The sequence below is a fragment of the Saimiri boliviensis genome, chromosome 17 (genome assembly GCF_048565385.1).
Source record: "Saimiri boliviensis isolate mSaiBol1 chromosome 17, mSaiBol1.pri, whole genome shotgun sequence".
NCBI lineage: Eukaryota > Metazoa > Chordata > Mammalia > Primates > Cebidae > Saimiri > Saimiri boliviensis.
Window position 1 is genome coordinate 31,041,061 of NC_133465.1, and position 27,874 is coordinate 31,068,934.

Genomic DNA, 27,874 nt, shown 5'->3' on the forward strand with positions numbered 1-27,874 from the left:
TATGTAAGATATGGTGGCCGGGCGCGGTGGCTCAAGCCTGTAATCCCAGCACTTTGGGAGGCCGAGGCGGGTGGATCACCAGGTCAAGAGATCGAGACCATCCTGGTCAACATGGTGAAACCCCGTCTCTACTAAAAATACAAAAAATTAGCTGGGCATGGTGGTGCGTGCCTGTAATCCCAGCTACTCAGGAGGCTGAGGCAGGAGAATTGCCTGAACCCAGGAGGCGGAGGTTGCGGTGAGCCGAGATCGCGCCATTGCACTTCAGCCTGGGTAACAAAAGCGAAACTCCGTCTGAAAAAAAAAAAGAAAAGATGGTTCCTGTCAGGAGACACAACTATCTTCACTTCAGCAAAAATACTGTATCTATTTCTGACACAATTAGGTGGGAACAACTGAGGAAAACTGAAGACCTAAACCTTATTGTAAGAGAAGAACAAAAGGACTAAGAGCTGGCAATAGACTTCAATCCTATCAACAGGTCAGTAGTACCTCAAATATCTTCCTTAACAGATACGTAGGCTGTGGCAGCTAACCTTTCCTCCATTCAAGATTTTGAGCTACAGAAAAGAGATAATAAATTTAAAACACCACACAGTGTTTTATTCTGTCCAGCATTCCCTGACCTTTAGGGAAACACTCCCTTTCACTCCCAAACCAAGTGGATTGGTTGGGCTTGATTGCAATCTCCCAACTCCAAGGATAAGTACTTGGCCCAGGCCTGGACAGTCAAATGAGCACCATGATTAGCTCCAGATGGGCACATGGTCTGAAACAGGCAAGGGACAGACAATGGGATGGCTAACCCAATATATACCCTCAACACTCTTTCCTTATCTGACTTTATTATATAGAACAGGAAAGCTAAATAGTCACTTTGTTAGCCTGTTTTGCAGCTAGGAGGCCACATATGACACAGTTTTGGACAATGACGTATGAGCAGGAGTTTGCTAAGCAGGCTTCTAGGAAAGCTTTTGCTTTCCTGATCAAGGGAACAGATAGTGATAATGCACCCTTTTTCCTCCATTTTCTTGCTTTGAATATGGATGTGTTTTCTTGACAGCTACAGCTATATGGTGACCACATAGTATGGTTGCCACAGACTATATGGTTGCCACATAGTATGCAGGCAACATTCTGAAGATGGCAGCGCAGAAAATTGAGGAAACCTCTTGATATGAGGAAAAAGCAGACTCTTATTTCTTAAACCACTATAATTTCCTAATAATTGCAGCCAAACATATTCCTAATAAAAAATCTTTCAAAGAATTTTTTCTGGAGCTATTTGGGAAGCTCTTTCCAGAGGATAGTTATGGTAACAGAACGTAGGCCTGGACTGCTGGCTCCATCTTTGCAAACACATGGAGAAAGCCTGTCTGAAAATGAAGCCAAAACACAGGAAAGCAGAGCAGAGAAGGAGTTAGATTCCTGGCATGGAAGATCATCTCACAATCTGAATTCTAACAGGGCCTGAAGTTGGTTGTAGCTCAAGATTTTTCATATGAACCTTAAGGGTTTCTTTTTTTGCTTAAGCCAGTTTAAACTAAGTTTCACTGGAAAGAGTCTTGACTAATATGCCATATAGAAGCATTTATATTAACCAACCAACACAAATACATTAATTTGACACATTAATCTATGACTTTAAGATGACAGTCAATTAGGTTCTCCTTTTGTGTATGTATACAGTTAACCCTCGAACAACACAGGTTTAATTGCATGGGTCCACTTAGATGTGAATTTTTTTTCAATAAAAGTTATATTAGTGTGCCTGCCTCTCCCACCTCCTCCACCACTTTCACCTCTGCTACCCCTCCTTTCTCTTCCTCCTCAGCCTACTCAATATGAAGACATTTATGATGATCTACTTATACACAAATAGTCAATTCATTTTCTCTTCCTTATGATTTTCTTAATAGCATTTTCTTTTCTGTGGTTTACTTTATTATAAGAATACCAGTATATAATACATATATAAAACGTGTTAATTGACTTATACATGGTTTTTTGACTGTAGGCAGGGAGTTAGGGGGTGGAGTTGGCACCCCTAGCCCCTGCATTGCTTAAGGGTCCATTGTATGTTTTTGAAAGTCCAATATTCTATTTGTACAAATACATGTAAACAAATATGTGAATACATATCTGGAAAGATATTCTTTTTTTTTTTTCTTTTTTTTTTTGAGACGGAGTTTTTGCTCTTGTTACCCAGGCTGGAGTGCAATGGCGCGATCTCGGCTCACCGCAACCTCCGCCTCCTCGCAACCTCCGCCTCCTGGGTTCAGGCAATTCTCCTGCCTCAGCCTCCTGAGTAGCTGGGATTACAGGCATGCGCCACCATGCCCAGCTGATTTTTTGTATTTTTAGTAGAGACGGGGTTTCACCATGTTGACCAAGCTGGTCTCGATCTCTTGACCTCGTGATCCACCCGCCTTGGCCTCCCAAAGTGCTGGGATTACAGGCTTGAGCCACCACGCCCGGCTGGAAAGATATTCTTACGTTAATCCAGATGGGACTGGGATTGAAGGTGGTAGTTGTGATAACTAACTTGCTGTAAAATTTTTATTTTATACGTTCTCACTCACAGATTACCTGCATATATAAAAATGAAATTTTAATAAATCTGCTGTGAAGCTATAGGTGCCAGGCAGTATATACTAGCTAAGAACATAGATTTTGGAGTTAAGGAAACCTAATTTTAAGATCTGGTTTATGATGTTAAACATGTTATTTAACTTCTGTTAATCTTCCATTTCCCATCTGTAAAAAGGAATAGTAATGGTACATTATAGTGTTATTGTGATAATTTAATGAGGTAATATATAAGAAGTGTTGAGGAGATAGCAAAGTACTAGTTAGAAATTATTTAAAAAAAGATAATTTATGTCAAACTTTGAGTAATTACTTAGATGAAAACTACTTAAAGAAGCTTAGTGTTTCTCAGTCCAAACTGAAAAACTTATATTGAATTTTTAAAAGTATTCTTCATGAGTTTAAACACCATCAATCTAATATTCCTATATTAAGTAATTTAAAATAAATACAGTGAGATAGAGCTTGCCCCAGTTAGACCTCTAGATGAAGACCTCCAATTGGCCTAAGCAGCATCACTGAGGATTACTAGGAGTCTTTTCTTTTCTTTTCTTTTCTTTTTTTGAGACGGAGTTTTGCTCTTGTTACCCAGGCTGGAGTGCAATCGCGCGATCTCGGCTCACCACAACCTCCACCTCCTGGGTTCAGGCAAGTCTCCTGCCTCAGCCTCCTGAGTAGCTGGGATTACAGGCATGCGCCGCCATGCCCAGCTAATGTTTTGTATTTTTAGTAGAGACGGGGTTTCACCATGTTGACCAGGATGGTCTTGATCTCTTGACCTCATGATCCACCCGCCTCGGCCTCCCAAAGTGCTGGGATTACAGGTTTGAGCCACCGCGCCTGGCCCGCTAGGAGTCTTTTCTAAAAGTCAGAGGCTCTTTCTGTGTGCACACATTTTTCTTTCATGCAAAGTATCATATACTTCATTCTGTACTGTTCATAAGCTAAAAAGAAATTCACCCAAAATTTTTCTATAGATTTTTTGTAAAGATCCTTTAAAATGTTAAGGCATAAAATGGACTAAACCTTATCAAATGCCTTTTCTGCATCAACTGAGATAATCATGATTTTTCTCACCTAAGATGTTATAAAATATTAATAGATTTTCTGTAGGTGAACCATCCTTGCATTCCTAGGATAAATCTCACTTGATCATGTGTAATTTTTAAAAAGTCATAAGCTTCAATTGCTATTTTAGAGTCATAACTTTAATGGTTAATATTTATTAAATGTTTTCTATGTGCCAGGCACTATTCTATGCTCTTCTTACACGCATTAGCTCTTATATCATTACAATAATTTAATGAGGTAAAACCATTTTTAATCCTCATTTTACATATGAATGAACTGATATACACAGAGGTTAAATAATATGCCTAAGTCACAAAGGGAGGTACTAGTAGAGCCAGGATTCATACTCAATCCGTCTGAAAACTGTATTGTACAACTCCCAGTTCACCATTCAAAACATGTGCAACGTGGTAAACCTGAGATTGACACCACAGTCTGCACTCTTAATCGCTATAGTCCAGAGGTTATAAATTCAGTATATAACTTGTGCAGAGCACTAAGCTAAATGCTATACATTTTGCAGAAAAGTCAGGATATACAGAAACATAAGCTATATTGTTATTCCAAAGCCCAAATTAATCTTTTTTTTTTTTTTTTTTGAGACGGAGTTTCGCTCTTGTTACCCACGCAGGAGTACAATGGTATGATCTTGGCTCACTGCAACCTTCGCCTCCTGGGTTCAGGCAATTCTCCTGCCTCAGCCTCCTGAGTAGCTGGGATTACAGGCATGCGCCACCATGCCCAGCTAATGTTTTGTATTTTTAGTAGAGACGGGTTTCACCATGTTGACCAGGATGGTCTCGCTCTCTTGACCTCGTGATCTACCCGCCTCGGCCTCCCAAAGTGCTGGGATTACAGGCGTGAGCCACTGCACCCGGCCCCAAATTAATCTTTAAAGTAAAAAAAAAAAAAAATCCAGGTAGCTACATACCAAATATATTTGTGTGTAGGTGTCTTCCAACCTCAGCTGTAAATAGCTATAACATGAATGGAGATACCTTCAAGCAAACAAGAGGCACACAGGACATGCATCTTGTGATTGGTGAGTGGGCAGGGAGTGGGAAGTGAAAAGGTAGAATCTGATTGGTGGCTTAAGTAAAGAGATTCAAGAACCTATTAACATCTCTTGAGAGCAGTGATGATAGATCAATTAGCAAAAACAGATCAAAATCTGAATTTCCATACTGGAGGGAAAATGAAAACAGGAAATATACTAGGTTCATTTACATTAAATTATATATGGTTGCTATAACTTTATACACATCTAGCTGGATTAGTGTTCAAAGACCATGGGTATCTGCCTAAGGAGGCCATTTCTAGCAGTAGATAAAAGCCATCTAAAGACCTTAAAGTCTCTGCAAAGTGCATCTAGCCTTTAAACAGAAATGGTCTCCTAACTAGTTTTCACTCCACCAGTCTTCTCTTCAAAATCAAAATATTCCAACACCAAGACTGCACAGGACTGCCCCTTTTACCACAGTGTTCCCTTAAGGTCATCACTAAACTCAGTGACAAGCAAAGGCGTTACTGTTAAGAGGTCAACTAATAGCAAAATGTATAAGAAATGATTTGGTTAGACATCTCAATCTATTTGACTAGTTAAATAAAAGTGGAACTGCAGGTTTTCCTTTCCTCTTTTGCTTTATAAAATAATGTATTACTTTTTATTTCATGCAAAGTCTTAGGTTTTTACAACTAACATATTTTTAAATGTTTCACAGAAAAATTACTCAATTGCCAGGAATGCTCACAGCAGTGCACAGTGACCTTTGGTAAGGTAAGTTACGTTTTTGAGCTGTTCTATCTAGACAGCAGATGGGAAACTCCTCAGTTTCCTTGTTCTTCAGGCTGCTGTTTAGCAACTCTTTGACACAGATGATTAATTAACTAGCAACCATTAACAACAGTTAAAAATCCTCTAGAGACAGAAGGGTGACATAAGGGTGTCTGATCGTCATCAATTTTCATTATTGTTTACCTTGAACCAGGCAAGATTTACTAATTAATGAAGTCAGTGCAACAGGACAATTATTTTGCTACTTCTAAGGACACATTTACCAAGAGGCATTAGTAAATTAGTTTAATGTTCCTGATGCTGGCCAATAAATGGAACATAATAGATCTTGCTAGTTCCTTCTATAATATAGAACTTTCCTCTAGGTTAAGATTTACTGCTCTCTTCTAAGGGTGTTAGGGCCTCATATTATTTTATAGTTCTAAACCAAATGCAACGGAAAGATGTAATCATCAGGGGGCTATTTAACAAACAAGCATACATCTCTATTTTCTAGCCTGGGCTGGCTTTAAAAGAGAACACACTTTACCTCATTGCCCTTTATGCCCGTGACAACAAAGTTCTGGAGTCACATTAGAATTGCAAAGAGAGAACTGCAAAAGGAAGGCGAAGCCTTGTCAGCAAATGTCTGGCTGATAGTTTGAGGAGAAGTGTCCAATTCACTCGGTCATTTGGTACTATCAATCAGATAATTTAAATGTCCAATTCAAAAGAAACCAAAACTTAGGAAAATTTGTTGCTAGGTCATCCTGTTCAAGTCTTATCTGCTCTGTTTTAATTTGTTGCTCCTAGGAAAAGTATTCGCCTTATTCACTCTTCACATCATTAAGCTGTTCTGTCCAAAGGAGATTAGAAAGTGCTTGTAAAAACTGCTGCTAAATCAACAGGTGGAGATAAAAAACCATCTTGTCTTTCTCAGCAGTGACTCGTCTAGTTGTAAATAATATTGATGAGTGCAAATCTGGCAATCTATCTTCATTCTTCTTTTCTAACAACATTGACATCTGATTCTGTGTTAGTGCAATAGCAATAGCTTCACATCCCTGGCTGGAATAAGAACTACCAGCTATATTGGCTCAGTATTTGGAAAGGACATCTTGATATACATATACTAGGTTATGGCATTGAGGTAAAAGCTCTATCTCCAGTAGTTTTTCCCATCTATACCACTAAATCAGGAGACACAAAGCCAAGGGTCATTTATTAGCAAAGGCGCTACAAAACATGCACTTTCTCCTATGGCATCAGGAATGAGGAGATTTTATTTACTTTAACAAATATTGAACATTTTCTTACTTAGAACCATGACGTTTAAAAAAAAAAACCTACAAATAATACATTTGCTTAAAAATCCTTAATAGATTATTCTATTGGAAGAGAAATCTTGCCCAAACAGATAGTTACCAGAAAAAGATCCCCCCTCCTCTCACCTGTTTATGAGGACCCCTGAGTATATGTGCCTTAGCGCCTTCACAAGCTGTCCTCATTGCTTCCAGTGATGGTGTGCCCAACAGATCCGTGATCAAATCCAACTACAAGGAAACATAAAATACAGACAGATAGCAATCTCATGGAAATAACTTTTCATTACTCTTAAATCACAGCCTTAGAGATGCAGACCAAATTTGCATCTCTAAGCCTGTGATTAGAGCCTTAAAGGAGGGGGGGAACCTTAAGACAAGCTCTAGATTAACTGACAGGAGCCCCTACTTTCACTTTCTGGCCTATTAAAAAAAAAGGTATCTAGGAATTTATAATAAGTAAATTTCTCTCATAAAGGAATTTAAAATAAATAAATTCCTGTTAATTTATTATTCCTATTATTTAAAAGTTCCTATTTATCAGGAATCCATACGTTAGAAATATGGAAAACACGTTTTGGCAAGCATGACATTCTAAGGCTAGAGCAGTTTAGGAGTCTGCATCTGCCTGTCTTGTTTTCTTGATACCTTAGCATCTAAGATCTTTGCAGAGTTGAACTCCTCTTCTGTTGATGGCTAATGACTGTTCTTTCCAAACACTTAATGAATGGATTCTGATGCTTCAAGTGGATTCAGGCTCATTAAGGAGCTAAACCACAAATCAGACACCTGTGATTTAATAAATACTGGAAACATTCACACCTGAAATGAAAGCTAAGCTTGGGCCAGGCGCAGTGGCTAATGCCTGTAATCCCAGCACTTGGGGAGGCTGAGGTGGGTGGATCACGAGGTCAAGAGATCGAGACCATCCTGGTCAACATGGTGAAACCCCATCTCTACTAAAAATACAAAAAATTAGCTGGGCATGGTGGCACGTGCCTGTAATCCCAGCTACTCAGGAGGCTGAGGCAGGAGAATTGCCTGAACCCAGGAGGTGGGGGTTGTGGTGAGCCGACATCGTGCCATTGCACTCCAGCCTGGGTAACAAGAGCAAAACTCCATCTCAAAAAAAAAAAAAAAAAAAAAAAAAAGAAAGCTAAGCTCTCCATGCTTGGGCCAGTATACATCCTTTACATTACAGTCCATACTAGAAATCTCTTACACTGGCAGAAAACTGTGACACAGAAAATACGACACCACGTAAGACCACATTTAGTTAGCTGGACACAATAAAAGAGACCAATAAAACAGTGTTTTTGCAAACAAGTATTTGGGCAGCAAACTATCTTACTAATTTTCTGTAGTGTCACAATTATTCTAACTTCATAACCTAATTAGCAATAACATTTCATTTGGATCCCTCCAGGATGGGAAATTCTTACCTAGAGAACATTTCTTTTCCTGGTTCTGGGCTTGCCGAATATAAAGCACTATTTTCTGCACTTATCTAACCCATGGGGTAGCCATCAGCATCACCGCCCTACAGGTTAATGGAGATACTTGAGAAGCTTGCTTTCCACAGAAGTAAAGATCTCTATACAAAGCTTTTCTGGAAAAGTGTGTAGGTGGTATATTTGGACCTCTAACCACCACACTAAAGGAAGAAGTAAATGACTAGCTTGCAAAAACAAATGGAAACATTCAGAAAATTGTCTAAAATGGGTCAGATCCATAGATGAGAAACACTTTTATGACATCTGCTGGTACTAGGGTAATTAATTCTCAAAGATTCAAAGAAAATACAACAGGAAATAACAACTTTCATTTAGAAGTTAGAGTCTTTTCCTATTTTAGATATTTATTTCTCACCCCAACACACAGCAACAATTAGACAGATATGAATTCTCCTGTAGTGGCTATGTCAGACTGCCAAACTCAAGATCTATGTATTTCTCTAGAAAAGGAGATATCTGAACTCCAGTCCAGTTGCTTCACACTTTCCCTCACATATTCTTTGCAGCAGCAATTAAAGATTCTTGTTCAATATATAGGCTTTGAATACCTCCTTATTATTTTTTACTTAAGCTTTTCTGTATGCAAGGTAGTAGTCACATTCATTTTATGACAGCTTCTTATGTCCAGATATGATAGTCTTATAGGTTAAGTCTGTTAAACTTCACTTTCTAAAGAAATTGAAAAATGAATATTGTCAATAGTACTCAACATTAGATTACATATATGTACATGATTTTTTAACATCAGAATCAATTTTTAAGATGTAAACTTCAAAAAAGTCTGAATATATAGAAATAAATTTAAATGTTGATTAAAGTGGATATAGTTTCCAACAAATTAGGTAACAATTCTTTGTAAAAAAGCAAAAAAGAATTCTATCTCTGGTTAAGTGCATGAATTATTTACAAAGACACACAGTGGTGTGATATTTTTAAATGTCATCAATCAAATCTTAATATTCCTTTGGTCAAAACCTTCATTTAAGTTTTCTCTCACACTTAAAATAAAATCTTAAGGTTTTATCATGTCACCATGGCCAGGCTCTTTCTCTCTTTTTAACCTCATCTCCTATCAACGTCTTTCATCACATGCCAACCCTTGAACATGCTATGCTTATTCCTGCCTCAGGAGTGTTGTTATGCAGGTTGTCCCTCTTCTTGGAACACTTCTCCAGCAACTTGCTGCCTCATTTCATGTGGGTGAAATGTTATCTTCTCAGAGAATCCTTCAATGCCTGCTCTGCTCTCCCATCATTCTCTATCCCTAACCTAGCTACATTTTTCTTCATGGAACTTGCCATTATTTGGGATATTTATTTGCATACTTATTTTTGTCTTGTGAAAGTTTCACAAAGTTAAGAACACTGTCTTATTTACTGCTGTATCCCTAGTGTCCTAGCACACTTCCACCATTGTAATTGCAAACATTTACAGAGCGCTTACTATGTGCCAGGCCCCATTTTCAGCTTTCCTACTTCATTGTACAACAATCCTCAGAACAGTTTTAGGGACAAAAAAAAAGAAAAGAAAAGGTTAAGTAACTTGCCTAAGATTTAGCAGTTAAATGGTATAGCTAGGATTTGGACCTATCAATTTCATTTCACAGCCTGAGCTCATGGTCACTACATTATTTTCATGCAAGTGATACTGTTAAAATTTGTAAATAAAAAATACCTAGTAAGTATCCCAAGAAAATATGTGTATTAGTGAATTAGCTTTAAAGACAAAGTAACATGAATGGCTACTTAAAGCTATAATTGAATCATTTTCTGATGTTCTCTGTCATATTTAAATATTTCAGTCCAATAATAAAGGTTAGAAATTTTCCTAAATGTTCAGATTTCAAGAAATCAACACAATAAAAATTTATATTCTAAGCACAAAGTTGAAGTACATTAAGTCATCGAAGTCACAGCCATTTCATTTAGAAGGCAGAGGCTTTCTAACAACTAAAGATTATACCTATGCAAATTGTTACAGCAGAGCCTGCAGCTATGCATCAGTGCATATGATAAAGTCAACAGGCCGCAGTGGCTCACCCCTATAATCCCAGCACTTTGGGAGACCGAGATGGGCAGGTCACTTGAGGTCAGGATTTCCAGACCAGCCTGGCTAACATGGTGAAACTTCGTTTCTACTAAAAATAAAAAAAAATCAGCCTGACATGGTGGCATATGCCTGTAATCCCAGCTACTCAGGAGGCTGAGGCAGAAGAATTGCTTGAACCCGGGAGGCAGAGGTTGCAGTAAGCTGAGATGGCACCATTGCACTCTACCTTGGGCAAAAGAGTGAGACTCCATCTCAAAAAAGTAAATAAAATAATAAATAACTAAATGACGTCAACACTCCCTCTAAAGGCTTGTAAGTCACAAATGAATCTCTTTGTAATCTTCAACTTTGTAAATTTCTGAATTTTAAGTGAACCCCTGAATTTCCTAAAAGCAAATTAGACAGTATAATGAATAAGTCCAAGACATGTACAAGATGGATTTTTCTTTCAAATCTGTAACAGAATTGAAACTAAAGCTTTAAATTGAAATCATACCTGCTGAATGGGACTCTGTGCCTGAAACAATATTCTTCGTCCTAGTAGTTCTGCAAAGATACATCCGACAGACCAGATGTCAATAGCATTGCTGTAATGACGGCTGCCCATCAGGATTTCTGGAGCCCGATAATACTGAGTAACAACTTCCTGAGTCATATGACGGGATTCATCTAATTCTTCCACTCTGGCCAATCCAAAATCACAAATCTAAATAGAAAAGGCAATCAAAACATTGTCAAGCAAATACAAATGAAAGAGTAAAACAAAACATCAAAACCTTCATGGGGCACTGAACTTTGAAACACTTTTTTTTTTTTTTTTTTTGAGAGGGACTCTTGCTCTGTAGCCCAGGCTGGCTGGAGTGCAGTGGTATAGTCTTGGCTCACTGCAACCTCTGCCTCCTGGGTTTATGAGATTCTCCTGCCTCAGCCTCCCGAATAGCTGGGACTACAGGCTCCCGCCACCATACCTGGCTAGCTTTTTTTTTTTTTTGTATATTTAGTAGAGACAGGTTTCACCATATTGGCCAGGCTGGTCTCCACATCCTGACCTCAAGTGATCCACCTGCACTGGCCTCCCATCAGCCTCCCAAAGTGCTGGGATTACAAGTGTGAGTTATCACACCTGGCCACTTTGAAACATTTTAATGATACAGGTATAGTATATTTATGTCAATATACAATCTAGTTTACTTGGTTAAGAGGGGAAAAAAGTCTCAAACTTATATCATTTTCTTAAAAATATTCTTCTCATCTTTGTCAATAAAAACATGTCTGTTTTGTGATGAACATAAACTACTTTATTTGTTTCCCTGGCTCAAGTGCAGTGGTGTGATTGATCTGGGCTCCAGTGATCCTTTCACCTCAGCCTCCTGAGTAGTTGGGACTACAGGCTTGTACTACCCATGCCCTGCTATTTTTTGTGTTTTTTTTTTCTTTTGTTGTTGTTGTTTGTTTGTTTTTTGTAGAGATGGGGTTTTGCCATGTTGCCCAGGCTGGTCTTGAACTCCTGGGTTCAAGCAGTCTGCCTGCCTCAGCCTTCCAAAGTGCTGGGATACAGGCGTGAGGTACTGCACCTGGCCAAATGCATACTTCTAGGTTTGATTTAGAAACCAACTGTTGGCCAAGCACAGTGGTTCATGCCTGTAATCCCAGAAACTGGGAGGCTGAGGTGAGAGTACTGCTTAACATCAGGAGTTCAAGATCAGCCTGGACAACACAGCAAGATTTAAACTTTACATATAATTTTTAAAAAATAGCTGAGCATGGTGGTGTGCATTGTAGTCCTGGCTACTCTGGAGGCTGGGGTGGGAGGACTGCTTGAGCCCAGGAGTTTTAGGCTGCAGTGGGCTATTTATTATTGTGCCACTGTACTCCAGCCTGGGAGACAAAAGTGAAATTCAGACCCTGTCTTTAAAAAAAATTTTAGGGCCGGGCGCGGTGGCTCAAGCCTGTAATCCCAGCACTTTGGGAGGCCGAGGCGGGTGGATCACGAGGTCAAGAGATCGAGACCATCCTGGTCAACATGGTGAAACCCCGTCTCTACTAAAAATACAAAAAATTAGCTGGGCATGGTGGCGCGTGCCTGTAATCCCAGCTACTCAGGAGGCTGAGGCAGGAGAATTGCCTGAACCCAGGAGGCGGAGGTTGCAGTGAGCCGAGATCGCGCCATTGCATTCCAGCCTGGGTAACAAGAGCGAAACTCCGTCTCAAAAAAAAAAAAAAAAAAAAAAAAAAAATTTTAGAAGCCCACAAAACCAGCTATTTTCAAGACCAGCTTATAGAGGAAGATATAAGATAAAGGGATTTATCTTGACGATCTCCTTAGCTGAGATTATGTTTGTCATCTTTATGAAATATATATATATATTTCTTTAAAACAATGGGTTTCAAACTCAGTCGAGCTGAATCTACTTCCGACTTTAGGCATTATACAAATATTATATCCAAACTTCACATCTACCTATCTATTTAAAATACAAATTCACAATCAAATGCATAAATATGTTAGAAAGTAGTACACTGTAGAATACTAATGCTACTGGTTCATTCATTTCTTCATGCCATAAATATTTAAGTGAGTACTTGTTATATTACAGATGGTATGTTAGAATCTGGAGATATAGCAATAAATAATAAAGACTAGTTAACTTATATACAAGCTTAGAAATAAATTTTTTCTTGTTATTTCTGCTTAACTGAAAAGTATGCTGAGGTTACAAAGTGAGGTGTTAATAAACAGCAGCAGTGCCAGCACTAGCAACTACTGCTTATCTTTAGGAATTAAAATTTTGTTGATATTGGGCAATTAAAACACAAAAATTAGGATCAATGAGGATGAGATCAGATAGTAATGGCCATCTAAGTTCCAGTGTTCTCATTGATGAAGTTTATAAGTCACAATATTGCAAGTGATAAAATAAGATTTTAAATTAGTTTTCTAAATTGAAGTCCCAAAATAAGATTTTATTTGAAAAAGAGTTCTGGCAGCTTAAAAAAAAAGTCTGAAAACTACCATTCTAAAGAAAACAAAATTTACCCCCCAATTTTTGGCAATCCTCTCTTTCTGATTTGAATCTGGTTATATCAAATGAATTCAAAAGTGCATGTGGGACTGAACCAATATGAAGCCACCACCTTTACAACTTAAGAACAAAGGAAAATTTTCCATGCTATACAGAAAACCATATAACATAATGACAACAACAGCCCAAGTTCATCAAATCCTGTTCAAATAAGGTAATTTTTTTTTTTTTTGAGACAGTCTTGCTCTGTCACCCAGACTGGAGTGCAGTGATGTGATCTCGGCTCACTGCAACCTCTGTCTCCCAGGTTCAAGCCATTCTCAAGCCTCAAGCCTCCTGAGTAGCTGGGAGTACATGCACGCACCACCACACCTGGCTAATTTTTCTATTTTTAGCAGAGACAGGGTTTTGCCATGTTGGCCAGCCTGGTCTTGAATTCCTGGCCTCGAGTGATCTGCCCACCTCGGCCTCCCGGTGCTGAAATTACAGGTGTAAGCCACTGCACCTGGCCAAAATGACATGTAATATTTTAAAAACTTTATTACTTGGCCATGACTCTTCAGGATATTTTAAAAAACCAAACCAAAGAAAAAAATGTAATTTTATTCTCTTATTTATATAAAAAAAAACCCAAAAACCAACCAACCACCCATCCAACAATAAATGCCTTCTCTTATAAAGCAAATCCCTTATTAAAAACATTAGTCTGATTTTGTCATTTTTAGCTTATCTGGAAGACAACCTCAGTTCAAAATAGGAAGCATGATCAGATAACTAAAAAAATTTCAACAAAATTATCCATCTTGTGCTTTATAGGAAACAAAATACATACATTCACAATACGGAAGGATACTGATTTTTAAAAAATATTTTGTTATAATGATCTTCAATGAATTTCTATGTTTGAGAAGAAAGAACTAGTGTCTGTCGCCTAGCACTGTATTCTGACTTTTTAAAAGTAGGTCCTTAAGATGAGTCAAAGAAGTGGAGCAAAATTTGTTTGTTATTACTTGTGTGTTGTGTATTCATAAACGGCATTTTCCTTTAGTTGCCCATTCATACAGTTGAAGGTTATAAAACCCTAACAGGCAATTTGGAAAATGAACTTCAAGCAGTTAATGGCAACAAGCATGCACAAAATCCTGTGTGAAGTCTTCCAATTAAAAACCAAAATTAGAATAAACTGGCTTGAACTGCCATAAGACTGATTAGGTATGAATAGGACAAAAAAAATTCTAAAGATAAGGTTTTTAAATTTTTTAAAAATAAAAATGATTATGAGAATAGGTTGCAAGTTCTCTTTAAAAAGTGAAAAGGTGGCAGGAACAACTCAATAACCTATGGAAGGAATACTGTAGTCGATTTTGGGGGCAATTAACTTCTCTGCGAAACAAATAACTGAAACTACATCAGCTATCTTCAGGGAAAATACGACAAATTGGTTTTTATCTTTTTAAAGTTAAAATAAAGGTGAGGGCTCTTGAAGGGAGAATTTTCATTCATAAGCCATGTAATCCACCACCTTTTCAAAAGAACTGGCCTACAGTTCAGAGAAATCATTTAAAATAAAAAATGAATTTTATTTATACACTTGGTTTTATGGCTTAGTTTAACCTCCAGCAATGTAAGTAATAATGATAGTCTTGATTACTTTTAAAGCAGGTAACATTTAAAAAACTTACTTTTCTTTTCAAATAGAGCAGTTAAAGGCCCTTATTTCCAATTTCTATGATAACGAAAAATATAGTAGACGTCTCTCTATTCAAGAGTTCTGCCAATACATATCTGTATTAGAGGTAGGGATATACAAATACGTGGACTTTGCTATTTGCAAACCTCTGTTTAAATGAACGACAATGGCTGTACTAGGGAGAGAAGTAAAACTGAAATTGATGACTTGAGATTTTGGAACTACTAAATATAATTAATTCTGTAATCAATTCCTCTTCTGAGGAATAATTAAGAATTGGCTACTATACATTATAAAAATACAGTAGATAGTTACATATTACCGTTTTCTGGCTTGGCATTTTCACTTTTTCTTTTCTGGAGACAGGAGTCTCACTCTGTCACCTAGGCTGGAGTGCACTGATGTGATTGCAGCTCACTGCAGCCTTGACACTCTGGGCTCAGGCGATCTTCCTGTCTCAGCCTTCTGAGTAGCTGGGACTACAGGCATGCACAACCATACCTGTCTAATTTTTGTATTTTTTTTGTTGGGATGGGGTTTTGCCATGTTGCCCAGGCTGGTCTTGAACTCCAAGGCTCAAGCGATCTGCCTGCCTCAGCCTCCCCAAATGCTGAGATTACAGGCATGAGCCACTGTGTCACACCAGCATTATGACCTTTAAATACGTTTCTACTTTTCACTTTGCTACCTTGGTCAAACAGCATATAGAAATGTTAGCTATGTAAAAATGTAGATGGTCTTCCTAAAAGCCACACTTCATTCTCTTATATAAACAGATGTTTGACGTTCTAATATTTCTTCTGATATGCACTTCTTTTAATAATGGAGCAATCTGTAAAGAAGTCACCTTCTCTATTCTTTCTAGTTACACTATAATTCCAATTTCAGTGTTTCAAAAACATATGCAAAGTATCTGAAAAGAACATGAGGCAGGACTACAAATTATTACTATGGCTATGAGTAGTGATATGGAGAAAACTGGGTTCTTTAACTTTTCGTAAAGTAATGCAAATGAACTTATTTCTTTCACAAAAAATATGTTGTTCTTAAGCCTACCTTGACATTCTGATTTTTCCCAGGTATTTAAATAAACTGAAAAGCTACCTTCAGAACACAGTTGCTGTTCACAAGCAGATTCCCTGGCTTAATGTCTCGATGTAAAATGCCAGCTGAATGGAGATATTTCAAACCTGAAATAACAAACAGATTTAACTGCAGATATTTAATACCTTGTATTCAACTAGTAAGTTAGAAAAAACCTTGGAAGGAAACAGAGGATTTAAAATTGTTCCCTAAATAACTGCATGATGAACATTATTAAAAGCTAGTCCCACCTCAAAATACCATAATCTTGCTACAGTAAAATGAAATGTCACCAAAGGTTTGCAAAGTCTAGAGACAAAATCTATAATTTAAACAATTACATAGGTTTAAATACAGATAAGCTTCTTAGGCACTTAAGACCTTAGATTGCTAGTCAGTGTGGAGTGCTGCTATTGATACTCTTAACCTGCAACTCTGAGCCTGCTCCAACAAAACATTTTCCATTAACTCACAGGGAGCCTCTCCCAGGACAGAGGTTTAACTGATATGACAAAATTCAGGAACTTGCCCACACTGTCAGTAGTAGTCTTTACCACTGAAAATCAAGAGGGTAACGGGCGTCTTTACCCTAAGATTTCTGACATCTTAGAAGACCAGTACCTTCATTCAGTACTGCTAAAGGTCGCAGCCTCAAGGTTGAGTCCTTTTTATGTGCGTTCTTTTCTTCCTTTTTTTGAGACAGGATCTCACTCTGCAACCTAGGCAGGAGTGTGGTGGTATGATCACAACTCACTGAAGCCTTGATCTTCCTGGCTCAAGCCATGCTCCCACCTGGGCATGTACAACCATATCCGACTAATGGGCTGAGTCTTTTTTGGATAAAATGTAGCAAATTACATTTTTCAAAAGTATAAAAAGAGACAGTATCTTCCCCATTTTCCCCTACCACAGAATATGAACAAAACTATTGGAGGTCAACTTTTTTTTTTCTTTTTTTTTTGGTGACTGAGTCTCATTCTGTCACCCAGGCTGCAGTGCAGTAACACAATCTTGGCTCACTAGAGCCACAACTTCCCAGATTCACTTGATTCTCCAAGTAGCTGGAACTACAGGCATGCGCCAACGTGCCTAGCTAATTTTTCTATTTTTTTTAAAGTAGAGACGGGGTTTTGCCGTGTTGGCCAGGCTGGTCTCGAATTCCTGACGTCAGATGATCTGTCTGCCTCAGCCTCCCAGAGAGCTGGGATTACAGGTGTGAACCACCATGCCTGGCTTGGAGGTGAACTTTTTAGTTTTAATATTGCTTCTATATTTTCATCCTTTTGGCATATGTGTTTCAATCTCTATAAAGAATCTTTTTTTTTTTTTTTTTGAGATGGGGTTTCGCTCTTGTTGCCCAGGCTAGAGTACAGTGGCAATGATCCTGGCTCACCACAACCTCCGCCCTCCTAGGTTCAAGTGATTGATTCTCCTGTCTCTACCTCTCTAGTAACTGGGATGCACCAGCACACCCAGATAATTTTGTATTTTTAGTAGAGACGGGGTTTGTCCACGTTGGTCAGGTTGGTCTCAAACTCACAACCTCAGGTGATCCGCCCACCTTGACCTCCCAAAGTGCTGGGATTAGACGCATGAGCCATCGCACCCAGCCCTTAGAATCTCTTAATTCTATGAATTCTGTGTTGGGGGAAGTAAGAAAGTTCTTTCAGCTTTAAGAAATTCTCTACTTGTAATGGCAAAATTCTCACAGACATACTTGATAGCCAGAAGTGGTGTCAGTAATATTGGCCCCAATTTTTTCTCAGTCACATCTGTGCTCTTTAATTAGCTAGTCTGGAGTTATTTAGTTGGCTATGTTTATTGGTCTTCTGCATCTACTTTGGTTATAAGGATCATTTTGTTTCTGTAGGGTTGGCTTCAGGTAGGCCAGCCAGTACTTGGACAGGCCCACCTACTGGTGGCTTGCAGGATGGACGTCATCCATAGAGGATATAGTCAATTTTCACTTTAGTCGTCTGATGCTACATATTCCTATTCTGTTGAAAACTAAAGGCTGTTTAGTGAACTCGTAACAAATCATCCTGCTTATTCACCTAGATTAGCTTATTCAACTGCCTAATGAATTTGACAGGGCTTTCTCTTTCATCACTGAAAACAAGAACTTTTTGGCCACCCTCGAAAGCTTCTTTTTTAACATTAAATATAGAATGTATAAAATATGCATTGGTCAAAAGAAAAAAGTCTTTGGAGAAGAAGAAAGCCTTGGAAGGTCAGATTAAAGTCTAAATGAGAAGCAAAACATTTCACTTACAGTGTGACAACACCTTTTTTTTTTTTTTTTAATAAAGAAATCTTACCTCGCAAAATTTGATAAAGAAAAACTTTGACATGATCTGAGCTGAGAGGTTGAGGAGAGACGATAATTTTATGTAGGTCACTCTGCATCAATTCTGTGACAACGTATCTTGAAGTTTTAAGTTAAGGAGAGTTCAGCGAATTCAGTTCCCTACCCCCTCAAAATGGTGACCAGGTCTAAAAAATAACTTCCGTTCTCAAGGCTGGAGAAGTAGGGAAAGAAAGCTTCTAGACAGCGTGACAGGTGAGAATTCCAGCCCTTACAAGATAAAACACTACTAAAATTAAAAGAACTTACATGTTTAAAAGTCAGCAGAAGTAAATGACCAAATGATTTCCTTACAATCAGCATTATAAAAGAGAAAACCAAAGGTAAACATTTTAAACAACAGCAAGGCCAGGAAGAGTACGAAGACCAAACAGTTTTTAGCTCTACTTAGACATGTTACAGGAATGTCCTTTGAATCCAAACAAAAGGGGACTGGTGATCTCATCTTTGGCCACCATGACACCAATGGAAAAAATCACGACCTATCCAAGGACCATGGCTTGTTACATTATAAAGTATGGTATTCCTAAACACATGCAAAATGGCTAAGTCTCTCCAGAGTCTTTAACTTAGTTATTTTATTTAACTTTTTATATATTTATGAAACACTCCCCCCACTAACACTACCACCACTAGATATCAAGCTTCTTATGCATTGTACTCTATTGTATGTTTAGGGTTTTGCTCAATGGACACATGACAGGTGATTAAAGACTGGAGCTTGGGGCGCCATGGAGATATGGAATTCACAAGACTCTTGTGAAGCACATGAGTGTTAGAAACATTAGGGAATCAAAAGTATGATAATCTTATAATTTATTAAGTTTTCTTAAGGCAATTTCTAATTTAATGTTTTAGCAAAAACAAGTAGGAAAGGGGACAACTTGAGAACAGGAAGGAGAACTGATAATGATAGCCTTTGATACAAACAACTGAAAACTCCCTCTTTTTTCTGAATTGCTTTAGTCTCCTTTTTTCTTCAACCACTGTATGTTGAAATGCCCCGCAGCTGCTGGTCCTCGGTCCTCTTCCCTATCCACACTCTTGGATATTCGGATCTAGTCCCATGCCTTCAAATAACAACCATGCTGATGACTCCCAAATTTATCTCTCTAGTTAATCTTCTTTCCTTAAGTGCAACCTTATATATCAAACTGCCTACTTATCATTTCCCCTGGATGCCTAATTGACATTTCAAATAAGTCCAAAACTGTATTTCCAGCATTTCTTCTACCACTTTTTAGCTATCGGCTTTCCCATAGCAAACCCTTTTTTCTGGGAAGTTGCTCACGCCACAAACCACATCAAGGAGTTACCCCTGATTCTCCCTCTCTCTTTCACCATACCTCCAATTCATTAGAAAAATCCTTCAAAATTTAGCCAGAATTAAGGCCACTTCTTATATCCACTGTTAACACTCTGGCCCAAGACTACTAGATTTCTAAAACATAGCAGCCAGGATAAATCTTTCTATTATTGTATTTTTATTTTGCCTATATACTGACACTTACTTTATTATGTACAAAATACAATTTTTAAGGTTGTTTTATCATCCAGATTCTTTCCAAAGAAATATATTCTACTTTGTAATGAAAGCTAATGAGAAATATTTGGCATGTGGGATTCATTTACAGGACAGTTTTCAGTGACATGTTAAAATGATTCTATAAAATGAAGAAGAGTAAAATAATGACATCAGGGTTACAGTTTTTCTTAATAGTTTTTATTTAACTTTTTCCTACAAACATTTTCAAACATGGAAAATTACACAGAGACAACCCATATTTATCACCTAGAATCTACACTGACCATTTTGCCATGTTTGCTTTGTCACATATCTACCCATTGGTCTTTCCATTCATCAATTCATCCAAAATTGGATGCATTTCACAGAATGATCTTTTAGGATGAAGGCCAAATTATGTCACTTTTCTGCAAAAGCTTTCCATTTCATTTCAGCGTAAAGCCAAAGTCCTTAAAATGGTCTCAGAGGCCATAAATCATTTGGCCTTATTTCTCTTCTATCACTTTCTTCCTGGATATTCTCTGAACATGCTAGATACACTTCAATCTTAGGCCTTAGCTATTCCCTCTGCATGGACTGTACTTTCTGACATCTATTTGGTTAACTCTTTTCACGTCCTTTGTGGTTTTGCTCAAATTTTATCTTTAAAATGAGGCCTACCTCAACCACTCTGACACTACAGTCAGGTGCTGCATAATGATGTTTGGTCAATGATGGACCACATGTATAAAGGTGGTCCCACAGATTGTAATGGTGCTGAAAATTCCTATGTATTGCTTAGGGATGTCTTGGGGACTAATCCTGTGTAGGCTTAAACTAATAAATATGTTTATGTTTTATTTGAAAAAGTAAAAAAGCAACTCAGACCTCAACTTCACAAAAAATTCAGCCAGGTATTGTGGCTTGTGCCTGTAGTCCCAGCAGTTACTGAGGAGGTTGAGGTGGAAGGATTACTTGACCCTGGGAAGTCAAGGTAAGCCATGATTGCACTACTGCACTCCACCCTAGGCAATTTATTCCACCCTGAGAATAAATAAATAAGAAGAAAAAATATTTTTGTACAGTTGTACAACGTGCTTGTGTTTTAAGCTAAGTGTTATTACAAAAGAGTAAAATATTTAACAAAATAAAAAAGTTTAGAAAGCAAAAAAGTTACATTAAGCTAGGGTTAATTTATATTAAGAAACATTAAAAAAGAAACTTAAGAAAGGGGGAGAAAAAAAATAAACTTAGTGTACCTTAGGAGTACAGAGTTTATAAAGTCTATAGTAATACACAGTAATGTTCTAGGGTTTCAAATTCACTCACCACTCAACTGACACACCCAGAGCAATTTCCAGTCCTGCAAGCTCCATTTGTGGTAAGTATACCATTCGTGGTGTACCATTTTTATCTTTTCTATCATATTTTTACTAGACCTTTTCTATGTTCAGATACGTTTAGATATACAAATACTTATTGTGTTAAAACTGCCTAAAGTATTCAGTATGGTAACACGTTGTACAGGTTTGTAGCCTAGGTGCAATAGGTTATACCACACAGCTTAGGTGTGTAATAGGCTATACCATCTAGGTTTGTGTAACAAAACCTGCCCTCCCTATCCAATTGCTATCCCCTTGCACAGCTCTACTTTTTCTTCTTCCCTTAACACTTATTAGCTTATAATTTCCTTATGTCCATTCTCTGTCTGTATTGCCAAGCCTGCTCCATAAAGTCAAGCTTTGTCTGCTTTGTTCACAAATCTATCCCAGACTCTTAGAATAGTGTCTACACATAGTAGGTACCTCTAAGTATTTGATGAATGAATGTATATTGAGCACCTACTAGGTACTCTACTAAGTATTTTAAATATATACTCTTATCTAATTTTCATGGTAAACCTATAAGGTATGTAGTGATACCTAAAATTTAGATAAAGAAATTGATGTTAACAGAAGACAAATAGCCTGCCTATGGTTACATACTAGTGAAGCTTTTAGATCTGATCATGTCTAAAATTGCTTCAATGGTTCAATGCAATTTTGGATTTATCTTTTCTTATTCCTTTTTTTTTTTAGTAACATTTTAAAAAACTATAATAAAATAGGCCCAGTGTGGTGGCTCACGCCTGTAATTCCAGCAATTTGGGAGGCCCAGGCGGGTGGATTGCTTGAGTCCAGGAGTTCAAGACCAGCCTGGGCAACATGGAGAAATCCCATCTCTATAAAAAGTTTAAGAAATAGGCTGGGCATGGTGGCTCACACCTGTAATCCCAGCACTTTGGAAGGCCGAGGCAGGTGAGGTCAGGAGTTTGAGATCAGCCTGGCCAACATGGTGAAACTCCGCCTCTATTAAAAATACAAAAAAATTAGCTGGGCACTGTGGTGTGTGCCTGTAATTCCAGCTACTCAGGAGGCTGAGGCAGGAGAATTGCCTGAGCCCAGGAGGCAGAGGTTGCGGTGAGGCAGAGGTTGCGGTGAGCCGAGATCGCGCCATTGCACTCCAGCCTGGGTAACAAGAGTGAAACTGTCTCAAAAAAAAAAAAAAAAATGAAAAACAAAAACTAGCTGGGTATTGTGGTGTGTGCCTGTAGTCCCAGTTACTCAGGAGGCTGAGGCCAGAGAATAGCTTGAACCCAGGAGGCAGAGGTTGCAGTGAGCCGAGATTATGCCACTGCACACCAGCCTAGGTGACAGAGCAAGAGTTTGTCTAAAAAAATTTTTTTAAGAAATAGTTGAGCATCGTGGCATGTGCCTGAAGTCCCAGCTGCTCAAGAGGCTGAGGTGGGAGGCTCTCTTGAGCCTAGGAGGCGGGGGTTGCAGTGAGCCCTGATCTCATCACTGCACTCCAGCCTGGGTGACAGAGTGAGACCCTGTCTCAAAAATAAAACCCCACAACGATCACAAAATATACTAAATGTTTGCTGTGTTCTTTATAGAAGAATTTCAACTAATAAACGCAGAAATAATTATAGAATTAAAAAAATCACAGTTTTGCAATCTCTGGAGCTAGGCACCATCAATGGCTGGTAAAACCACTTGAAAAGGATGAATATGAGATTGACATCACTTCAATCCACAACTCAATTTTAAACATACTTTAATGTGGAACAAGAATATTACTATGTTTGTGATATTCACACCACGGCCTAGGAAGTATTCATGCTCCCCAAAACTTAATTTGAATATATCAGTCCTCTAGTTCTAATTACCAGTTAACTAGAAATATGTGGAATTAAAAAACAAGACACTATGATGAAGCAATCTGCTAAACACACAATGCAGATCATTCTTCAGGAAAAATTTCTTGAAAAAAATCAATGACCATCTCCCTTCTCCCTCCCACAAAAACGGTCTGTGTGTGGCTGGGTGAAGGACAGGCAGGAATGTTTGGGATAAGAGACTCAAGAGACATAACCATATATATGTGTGAATTTTGTTTAGATCCTTATTCAAAAAGTGACTCTTGAGGCAATCAAAGAACAGATATTAAGGAATTAGCTAATTTTATTAGGTGTGATAATGGCATACTGGTTGTTTTTAAGGTACTTATCTGTTAGAAAATCATATTTAAGTATTTATAAGTGGAATAATGTGATGTTTGGTTATCTGCTTTAAAATACTCCAGCCCTCCTTTCCCTTCCCCTCAATAAAAAGGGGAATGAAATTGGCAAAATTAATAAAGAGGAAATGAGATTGGCAAAATTAATATTGTTAAAGCCGAGCAGGAGGTACATAAGTTATATACTTATATACTACTGCCTCTTATATTTTCATATATTTTGCATGTTTTTGTATATTTTGAAAATTTCCATAATATTTTCTTAAACTTCATTGTAGAAAATGGAAAATACAAAAAAAAATGCAAGAATATTAAAAATATCCAGCATTCTACCTCTTTGGATGAATGTATAACATTTTGATGAAAATAATGTGCATGGTTACATAAATGTATATTTAAAATAAAACTGGTACTATATACATTGTTGTTGTCTCTTCTTTTTATAAAATACAAGGATCTAAATACAAAGCAAGCAAGGGAATCCTTTCATTCAATGGTCTAATAATGCAGAATTTTAATCACGGCATAGTGTTTTAATATGTGGATGTATTATTATTCATTTAACCAAACAATCATTGTTAAAAATCTATTTCTGGGCCAGGCACGGTGGCTCACGCCTATAATCCCAGCACTTTGGGAGGCCGAGGCAGGTGGATCGCGAGGTCAAGAGATTGAGACCATCCTGGTCAACAGGGTGAAACCCCGTCTCTACTAAAAATACAAAAATTAGCTGGGCATGGTGGCGTGCACCTGTAGTCCTAGCTACTCGGGAGGCTGAGGTAGGAGAATTGTTTGAACTCAGGAGGCGGAGGTTGCGGTGAGCCGAGATCGTGCCACTGCACTCCAGCCTGGGTAACAAGAGCAAAACTCCATCTCAAAAAAAAAAAAAAAATCTATTTCTATTTTTATTTTTTGAGATGGAGTCTTACTCTGTCACCCAGGCTGGAGTGCAGTGGCGTGATCTCGGCTCACTGCAACCTCCGTCTCCCAGGTTCAAGTGATTCTCATCCCTCAGCCTCCTGAGTAGCTGGGACTACAGGCACACACCACCACCACGCCTGGCTAATTTTTGTATTTTTAGTAAAGACAGAGTTTTACCGTATGGTCTGGCTGGTTCTGAACTCCTGACCTCAAGTGATCCACCCACCTTGGCCTCCCAAAATTCTTAAATTACAGGCATGAACCACTGAGACTGGCTTACTTTTCACTATTTTAAATAACCTTGAGATAAACATTCTATACCTAGAATTGTGTATGTGTATCTGAGAATATTATGTATACTTTTAAAAGTTTTAAAATACTGTAAACTCTTTCCATGGTATTGCATATTCTTTTACATCATTTTAAGTGCTTAAATAGTACTCCATTTTATGTAATATGTCAGGAGTTAGGTCATCTCCTGCCACTGGATGTTTACAATATTGTTTTACTATAATGTAGCTCTGTGGGAGTGCTTAGAGCTTTAACTGTTTCATGACGAACGCTCAATTATGTATAGATCGTCCCTTCTTGGGTTAATTCATTTATTCAAAGAGTCTTCCAATATTCCTTCTTGGGCCAAATAGGTGAGGCTGCCAGAATTCTTTGTTAGCGGGGTTAGGAGCCAGGGATACCATAGCTCAGCATACCATTCAGGGAATAAACTTTTAGTCTCCAGCAGGGTTGGGAAAGAAGATCTGAGCATCATACTACTTCTTAAACAGGCTTGCAACCAATCCAATGTTTAGGCCCACGTGTACCCCCACTTCCTGATACTTGATGCTTCTAATTCCTGAGACTTTGTGACATTATGTAGCAAAAACCAACCTGTTTCTGGGTTCTCATTACTGCCACCTTACATATCTGCCTTTTCTAGTCTGAATTTTTAACCCTTTAGTGAAATTTAGGGGGACTATAGGAAAGAATGGTAGTAAAGATCTGTGTTCTATCCACTGTGTTTTCAGGTTGAAAACTCTTTTCATGTTTATTGGCCACGTGTATGTGTGACCATAAGAGACAGAAAAAAAGGAAAACCAAGAGTGAGAGCAAATTGTTCCTGTCCTTTGCTCTATTATCTACTGTGGTGATAATTTTTGTTTGTAACACTGCTTCTCATCTTAAAAGATATTAACCCTCTACTATATACTGAAACTTTCTTTTCCATTAGGAAATCATTGATTGGATAGTGATATAAAAAACTGCTACTTGCACCTTGCTACTTGCACCTTTAAGTCTTTTTTTTTTTTTTTTTTTTTTTTGAGACGGAGTTTCGCTCTTGTTACCCAGGCTGGAGTGCAATGGCGCGATCTCGGCTCACCGCAACCTCCGCCTCCTGGGTTCAGGCAATTCTCCTGCCTCAGCCTCCTGAGTAGCTGGGATTACAGGCACGCACCACCATGCCCAGCTAATTTTTTTGTATTTTTAGTAGAGACGGGGTTTCACCATGTTGACCAAGATGGTCTCGATCTCTTGACCTTGTGATCCACCCGCCTCGGCCTCCCAAAGTGCTGGGATTACAGGCTTGAGCCACCGCACCCGGCCTTGCACCTTTAAGTCTTGATCAGAAGTCCCAATATTCCTGAGTTGCACTGGTTCCAGAATTCTCAAGGGAGAGGAAACAAAGGAACATTACACAGAAAAAAAACCCAGACAACAAAAACAAGAATTTCACAATTGCCATCCCTGTATTAAGTGTTTTGTTATGTTCTGAATATCTGTGTCTCTTCCAAAATTCACAGGTTGAAATGCTAACCCCCAAGAAGATGTGATCAAGAGGTGAGACCTCTGGGAGGTAATTAGGTCATGAGAGCAGAGCCTCTGTATAAAAGAGGCCTAATGGAGTTTGTTAGTCCTTTCCACAACAGTCCTAGACTGTTAACTAGTAAGTCGGCCCTTGGAAGACACCAAATCTGCCAGCAATTTGATTTTGGACTTCTCAGCTTCCAGAACTGTGAGAATAAATTAGTGTTGTTTATAAACCACCCAGTTTATGGTATTTTGTTATAGCAGAATGAATGGACTAAGACAGTTGTCAACCTGGGTTTTTATACAGAAAAAAAAAAAATATATTGTACCAATGGCAAGGCATGGTGGCTCACGCCTGTAATCCCAACATTTTGGGAGGAGGATCACTTGAGCTCAGGAGTAAGCTGCCTGTGCATCTTAATGACAGACACTCTGTCTCTACAAAAAAATTAAAAAGTTAGCTGGGCATGGTGGCATGCAGCTGTAGTCTCAGCTACTAAGGAGGCTGAGGCAGGAGGATCACCTGAGCCCAGGAAGTCGAGGCTGCAGTGAGCTGTGATTGTACCACTGCATTCCCACCTGGGTGACAGGGTAAGTCCCTGTCTCAAAAAAAAAAAAAAAGTATGAAGCATTTATCTGATGGGATGTCAGTCAGATCTGCTGAGTTTATTAACTTTTTTTTTTTTTTTTGCTTTTGCCAGGATTGAAGAGTTCTTCCATGGATGTGAGGAACAGGTTATATTCTATTCTGCTTCACATATCTACAAAATTGGCAGCCAAGATGTGATGCCAGAATCCTTACTGTTAGTAGCGACAGTTGGTATGCTTGCAAGCAGTGAAGAGAAAACATCTTAATTTTCAAGTTTATCAGGTTGAATTCATAGTGCTGGCACTTGGAAAATCTTGCTTTGACTTATTAATGAAACAAACTGATACAAAAGCCAAAAACAGAGAATAAGTATGAAATAATGTCATATGCTTTTATTCTAACAGTGATTACATTTTCAAAGAAATGAGAAAATGAAAAACAAGGCCGGGCGCGGTGGCTCAAGCCTGTAATCCCAGCACTTTGGGAGGCCGAGGCGGGTGGATCACAAGGTCAGGAGATCAAGACCATCCTGGTCAACATGATGAAACCCCGTCTCTACTAAAAATACAAAAAATTAGCTGGGCATGGTGGCGCGTGCCTGTAATCCCAGCTACTCGGGAGGCTGAGGCAGGAGAATTGCTTGAACCCAGGAGGCGGAGGTTGCGGTGAGCCGAGATCGCGCCATTGCACTCCAGCCTGGGTAACAAGAGCGAAACTCCGTCTCAAAAAAAAAAAAAAAAAAAAAAAAGAAAAACATTGATTGAAATGATTAGTGGTTCTAGCCAGATACAACTAAGCACTCATTTCGGAAAAATAAATCTAACATTTCATCTAGCATTATGAAACATATCAGGTCAGGGTGTCGCTCACCCTGTACCTGTTGGATTTGAATGGATAAACTGGACTATTTTTGACCAACAATAACAATTTCATATGTTTCAACTAACATAAAGTATTACCAGATATCAAAAAACTGAAAAGGTATTCAAAATGAATACAGAGCATGATTTCAAATG

At 38.3% G+C, this 27,874-nt stretch overlaps 1 protein-coding gene and 1 long non-coding RNA gene across 3 annotated transcripts in view; one reads left to right on the forward strand and one right to left on the reverse strand.

The window, feature by feature from the left end:
- The window catches only part of NLK (nemo like kinase), a 169,657-nt gene that overhangs the window by 19,204 nt on the left and 122,579 nt on the right, over positions 1–27,874 (reverse strand). The window contains exons 4-7 of the mRNA XM_003931405.4: positions 18,434–18,540; positions 16,137–16,222; positions 10,816–11,025; positions 6,886–6,987 (exon numbers count right to left, since the gene is read on the reverse strand). Of these exons, the coding sequence (XP_003931454.2) occupies positions 6,886–6,987; positions 10,816–11,025; positions 16,137–16,222; positions 18,434–18,540 (505 nt within the window). The remainder of the gene's footprint in view (positions 1–6,885; positions 6,988–10,815; positions 11,026–16,136; positions 16,223–18,433; positions 18,541–27,874) is intronic.
- Positions 251–27,612, forward strand: LOC141581836 (uncharacterized). 2 transcript variants are annotated; one of them, XR_012514605.1, is made up of 6 exons: positions 251–481; positions 4,611–4,702; positions 5,382–5,437; positions 21,296–21,365; positions 26,263–26,299; positions 26,971–27,612. It is a non-coding gene; the product is annotated as an uncharacterized LOC141581836 (long non-coding RNA). The 2 variants fall into 2 exon arrangements; XR_012514604.1 differs by lacking the exon at positions 4,611–4,702.